Below are 6127 nucleotides of genomic sequence, written 5' to 3' on the forward strand. Positions count from 1 at the left end.
TCACCGGCAATAGAGACGATTGCCTCGCCAGAGAAGAATCCAGAGCTTCTTTATTTAGCATCGTTGTCGCCGCTGCCGAAGTCAAGACGTCGAACGATCCAAAACTCTAAGCTTCTTGGGCCCTAAAACCTCAAGCTAAAACGATCGACACGTGCGGGATCCGGCGACCCCCCTCACCAAAGACGACCAAAAGGTCGCCGGCGGAGGAGAGCCGTAGGAAGATGGCGAGGGAAGGAGCGGCTCTCCTGTGGCGGCGGCTAGGTATCGCTACAGGAGGAAAACTTTCTAGAACTCTACAAATTGGTGGCGTGCAATTTATTGGGTCCTCGTAAGGGTATACGTAGAGTACATGGTGTGGGATAGAGATTTAGAGTACAATACAAGTCGTGTTCGTTTTACCTTTTATATCTCTATCTCCTAATCTATATATTTAAACACAATTACACTTGCAACAACTCCGGCAGAGGAACATTCTGTTGGCACGAGGAAAATATTGTTCGCTTGTCTTTCCTGAAACCTTGTGCAACTCCTTAGATAGTAATATTAATGCCAAGATAGATTTCAAAATTTTGAAGTTAGAACTTACTTTAGTCACTTAGACAATTGAGAAAGCTATACAATAACATGTGGAATGGATGGTGCACAATAGATATAGACAAGATCACATATTATAGCACGATAAAAACAAGCATTTATTTTCTCATGGCTTCCCCAGCCATGAAAAAAATGAGAAGTCATGTTCACCTGCAATAGTCTAAACTATAGCAAGAGGTAGCATGGATTATAGATATAAAAGTGTGTATGTTGGCGTGTACAACATCTCAATCTAAGGCTAGTGGGTACAACTTCACCAAACCACGGGATATAGTGCCGGATATGCGCAGATACTTAGTACACCTTGTCCATTATGGACGTGTCTGCGGATCCTCCCATATCCCCCTTCCCCCCAAGTCTCTCCCCACGAGTTCTTGAAACGCCAATACTTGATACCATTGGAATCCGTGCCATATCCGACAATTATGACAGCACGCCAGCGGAGTTCTGTGCCATTAGGTAGAGTTGTTGGCAGGTCTTCATACTCTATGATGCCTCCCTTGTAATTGTGCATACTAGATGGCCAGTTCAAACGTATTATCACTGGCTGCTTTGCTACTGCCTTCTCTAGAGCTTCCTCCGTTCCGGAGACAGTCTCAAAACCAGATATCCTTGATACTACTGTTTTGTTCCCCTTGCAACCCAAACTATTATTCTGGTACATGTATGGGTAGGAAGATTCACTCCATAGTCCATTTTTCCTGATATATTCTAGCGCATCCTCGGAACGACCAGCATTGCAACCGTTGTTCTTTGTATCACAATCGATGAGCTGTTGAACGGACAACATGATTGACTGATTGGTCTTCATATAGTGTAATGCCTCGACAGAGGCTACAGTGGCCATGGCCCAGCAACAACCTGCAACAAATGAACGAGTGTTTTGTAATTCAAAGAGGTAAGATCACTGAGAGTCATAGAATTTGCGCGTAATGTTCAGTTTGGTGCTAAAACTTTCAAAATACGGATTTCTAGTCACATAACTTGACATCAGATGCAAATACGGTGCTTTCTCTCGTACCCAGTAGTACGACCTGTCCTATGTGGCGTGCCAGCGCGGAACAGGTCCACCTGTTCGTTTCTAGAAGCAAATTTATTGCAGATAACTCTCTCGTATTTTATTTATTTACGTATAAAATTTCTAAGATAATGAAAAAAACTGCGGCAACGTGGTTCATACACATGCTTGGTGACTCGAATAGGTAATACATCTAGCTGATTAGCTAAAAAAAATACATCTAGATGTTGATCGTCATCAATTGAACATTCGGTTGCAAACTGGGGCAAATTGCTGTGGTGATGACTCAGCTTTGGCTCCTGAATCGGAGACAGCGTAACTGACAAACTGCGGTTGTTTTGTACGATTGTAGTTTCAGACAATTGGTACCTCTTGCCATCAGATATGTCTGCTTAATACATGTGCCAAAAGAGGCCGAGCTGCTCGTCCAAACTGATCCTAATTTACCTCATCTGACTCTCAAAATGTACACACAGTAGCTCAGAGTGAAGCTATCATTCTACTGGGCAACTACGAATGTGCAGATGCAGTGCTTGTGCATGGCAGGTAAACATACTCTGGAGTTAAGATACAAAACTCATTCAGATATAACATGTCAGTGGCTTTGTCATTTCACAAGTTACAACAACACGTTTGGAGCGGCGAGCGACAAGCGACAAAGGTGTTTGTTGGTTTTAGATTTTGATTTTGTTTAGTAAGGTCTTCAAAGGATATATAAATTTTAGTGTGCATTTTAGACGTGAACCATGAGTAGTCTGGTGGCTATCCATGGTAGTTAGTTAAAACTAGATTGTGTGCGCCATTGCAGCTATTTTCATTGCTTGAGGGATTTCATACGCAAATAATTAAATTGCTAGGTAGTAATATGCAAAAAGTCCACCTCCAGCCAATGACAGGTGGGCCTGTGCTGTGCTGGCGTGCCACATGAGCAAGCCGTACGGCTAGATACAAGAGAAAGCACCGTATTTGCATGCGATGTCAAGTTGTGTGACCACAAATCCGTATTTTTAAAGTTTTAGCACCAAGCTGAACATGAAGCGCAATTTCCGTGACTACCGGTGATATTACCTCTAATTCAAATGTATGTGTTAAGTAATGACAAACACGATTGATGGTAATAAATTGCATTATGAAGGGGTCCATCAGTAGGCATGCCGGTGGAAGCAACTATGATCTTCTAAATATACAAATTTAAAGCACAAAAATTAAGTCTGAGACACTTACCACAATGTTTTTGTTGCCTCACAACAGGAGAGACAACACCAGCCTCAACCCAGTCAACCTTTGATCGTCGAAGAGACCTCATGTCTTCCTTTGCTTCACCTTTTTGAGTATCTGCAATAGGTTCATTAGCGCGGGCCAATGCGCTAAGACCCTTGGACGAGGCCATGGGAATCTCATTGACAACATGTTCCCTCTCGGTACGGTTCTTGCTCATACACCAAATTAGAAACCCAACAGCAGTGAATATAGCTATAATCATAGCAGCATTCAGCTTGTGATTCCTGCAAACGAGTTTCAATGAGAAAATTATATAAACATCACAATTGCGGAAAGGAGTGCAACCTCATCAATAATTCATTGTGCCAGGCAATGGAAACAACGAAGTGGCAATGTTGGACATCCACTCACGCAACACTACAATACCCGAATACCAGCAGGGCACACTTGAACATCACTCCAACGAAGAAGGGTTGAGATTTAATCTACCTGCGAAAGAAGCCGAAACGGTGGCCGCCGGTGGCACCGAGATTTCGCCTTGACTGCAATTTCATCACCCCCCGACACAAGAAATTGTCGTGAGAAGAGAGAGATGTTATGTCCGGCCGACACTTTTTAATACGACAGTAGTAGTAACTAACCGTGGGATAAAACTGCTACGTACGTAAACTATCCTCCCTATATTGGCCCCGCAAAAAAAAAAAAACTAGTATGCATATTGGTCGATGGAAACTCGGCCGTGGGCATGCCGGACTCTGAGCAACATCCCTATCCCCCTACGATATATAGATTGATCAACGCCACGAGAGCGAGAGGATCCTATACAAGAAAGGGATGGCCGCGGCGGCGGCGGCGATTGCTGCGAGGCTCGGCGCGTGCGGCCGGGCGCTGCTCCTGCGAACGCCTTTGCCCCGCCTCGCCCAGTACAGGACATGCACGCCGGAGCAGATGAGAGCCGCCGCAGCCCGTGCCGCGCAAATCAACATGACCAAGGAGCAGCTCTTCGACATGGTCCATGGCCTTGTTAGTAGCACCCACGATGTTCCCCACAAGAAGGACCCGCGCAACTTGCTGCTCATGCAGCAACTCTCCTCGCAGATCAAGCCTAGACCCAAGGACCCTGTCTGGTAAACATAACTCACTACTATCACACTACCTATTTTATTTATGACTACAAATTGTTTGATTACACATATTGTTTCAAGCAGTACGTATTCCTTTGTTTCCAGATATTTATTCATGGTTGTAAGTTGTAATATGCATGTATGAATTATGATCATATGGAGAATTCACCACTTTCCCTACATGGATGGATGGACTACGTCTTTGAGAAATCAAAAAATATGTTTCTTCTTATGTTCTTCTGGCTCTGATCATTCATCAGATCTGCATTGTATTGTATTGTAGGCGGGTCTGCCGACGCACCGAAAGATGCAATACTTTCTTCAAGTTTCTGGGGGTGGCTACTTCTGGCATTTTGGGCGTAACTGGCATCCATGCCTTGCTCTCAAAAGTAGACCCGCAACCAAATAAGTCGGTTGCTGACTGGTGGAATAAAGTTACCAGCTAGCTGGATCGACCATCTTGCCGACATATCTTCGACAAAAATATCAGGCTGAATATGTGTATTTCAAGTCTACGGAATAAATATGTTGGTGATCGCCAAGTGGACTAGCTTTGAGGTTTATAGTAGTAATTAGCTTACCTAGTAGGTTTATGAAAGGACTGTCCATCTTTTATCGGTTCCTAAGCCCTATATTTGCATGGTTCCTACCAGCTGTAACAAGTTGAACGTATTTGTGAGTAAGTTTTTTTAACTTTCATGGTTACCATATCAATTTAACAATGCTACATTGCTACTTTCTGTGATGATTGGTTATTTGTGTGTATAAATGAACAAAGGTAGTTGCATTATCATTTATAGCACACAAAACACTAGAATTGGTTCATTGCAAAAACCTGTTAATGTCGGTGTTTCCATGCCCAAGAATGACGCGGAAGTACTCCCAAGATTGTCAAGAAGTTGCAATCTAGGGGACACCAAGTTTCTCCTCCCGGGCACATCTACACCCGGGTGTGAACAGTAAAATCATTTAAAATAGAAAAAAAAAATCTGATTTCCTTTTTTGTGGTGCAAGATGGTCGAATGTGTGATGCCCATGCCAAATTGGTGGAGTTTGGACATTCAAGGAGCTCAGGGCAAAAAAGACAATTTTTTTTATCAATGAGAAAGTTTGGAAAACGCATTGTTCATGCCCGATTTTGTCATTTTTGGCGCAAGCTCCTCTCGAATGTCATTTGCCCATGAATTTTTGCACGCACCTGGGGCACACAAGCATCTTGCATGCAAAAAAGCTTCAGATTTTTTTAATTTGTTTACTTTTTATTTTGATTTTACTGTTCACTCACGAGGTGTTGATGAGTCTGGTTTCATAATTGAATTATTATCACACTGTACTACACCATAATAACGTGCGTCGCCCTACCTGTCCATCTTTACAAGAGAATGTTATTTTTGTTATATTTATGGAGGCAAGAAACACATCTCCAATCCGGTACCTAACACACTGCCCTACACGGTGAAGATGCACTTAACACTACGACATTTGATGCCTCCCATCCTCGTGAGCTTTTCGATGACCAAATCCATGGTGGAGTTGATCATCGAGAAGATGAGGAATTATTCCTCAGCCCAAGGGGTCATCAATGATCATTCGCCATTGCATTAGCCCTCTGCAACTACTATAGTAGCGCTCATGGTGGAGAGCTACAACTGTTATTGAAGGGAGATGCAACCGGTGTATAGGGGGGTTACAACCATGAACGGCGAGCGTGGTGACCACCGGGCAACGCTGCACCATGCAACAACCCGCATCATTATTATTTTTCTACATGCTTCAACCGGCATCACAATTTGCTACAACTGGCATCGCATTCTGCTACCACCGGTGTCGCATTTTGCTACATCGCACATGTCGTCGCGATTTTTGCTACAATCAGCGTTTCATTTTGCTACCACCGGCGACATGGCGAGCTGCAACGGGCAACATGGCGAGCTGCGCTGGTTCGGCGGCAAGACGATTTTTGCTGGAACCAGCGCTCGATTTTGTTGGAACCATCGTTGGTGGGCTGCGACCATGGTCAGGGAGCTTGCAACAGCGCTCACTGGATGCTGCCATGACGACCACCACGCGCTGGAACCATGGCCAGCGGATGCTACCACAGCCACTTGAGGATGCTACGTCCACGACCTCTTCAGGATGCTACCACGATGACGACGGCTGGATTTTGCAT

At 44.2% G+C, this 6127-nt stretch overlaps 2 protein-coding genes across 2 annotated transcripts; one reads left to right on the top strand and one right to left on the bottom strand.

The window, feature by feature from the left end:
- Positions 1–716: 716 nt before the first annotated feature.
- On the bottom strand, positions 717–3456 carry LOC123101900 (ervatamin-B-like). The gene is made up of 3 exons (XM_044523144.1): positions 3323–3456; positions 2837–3117; positions 717–1455 (listed from the first exon to the last, which is right to left on the bottom strand). Exons 1-3 carry the CDS (start codon positions 3385–3387, stop codon positions 848–850), a joined length of 954 nt encoding a protein of 317 aa, XP_044379079.1. The 5' UTR covers positions 3388–3456; the 3' UTR covers positions 717–847.
- Positions 3457–3592: 136 nt separating this feature from the next.
- Positions 3593–4631, top strand: LOC123101906 (uncharacterized). Its single transcript, XM_044523146.1, has 2 exons — positions 3593–3960; positions 4241–4631. Exons 1-2 carry the CDS (start codon positions 3668–3670, stop codon positions 4401–4403), a joined length of 456 nt encoding a protein of 151 aa, XP_044379081.1. The 5' UTR covers positions 3593–3667; the 3' UTR covers positions 4404–4631.
- Positions 4632–6127: the final 1496 nt, after the last annotated feature.

This window comes from Triticum aestivum, chromosome 1B (assembly GCF_018294505.1).
Source record: "Triticum aestivum cultivar Chinese Spring chromosome 1B, IWGSC CS RefSeq v2.1, whole genome shotgun sequence".
Taxonomy (NCBI): Eukaryota; Viridiplantae; Streptophyta; class Magnoliopsida; order Poales; family Poaceae; genus Triticum; species Triticum aestivum.

Coding starts and splice junctions, on each gene's coding strand:
- LOC123101900 (XM_044523144.1), bottom strand. CDS start 3,387: ATGAAATTGCAGTCAAGGCGAAATCTCGGTGCCACCGGCGGCCACCGT. Junction 3,118..3,322: donor CGTTTCGGCTTCTTTCGCAG/GTAGATTAAATC, acceptor ACTCGTTTGCAG/GAATCACAAGCTGAATGCTG. Junction 1,456..2,836: donor GAGGCAACAAAAACATTGTG/GTAAGTGTCTCA, acceptor CATTTGTTGCAG/GTTGTTGCTGGGCCATGGCC.
- LOC123101906 (XM_044523146.1), top strand. CDS start 3,668: ATGGCCGCGGCGGCGGCGGCGATTGCTGCGAGGCTCGGCGCGTGCGGC. Junction 3,961..4,240: donor AGACCCAAGGACCCTGTCTG/GTAAACATAACT, acceptor ATTGTATTGTAG/GCGGGTCTGCCGACGCACCG.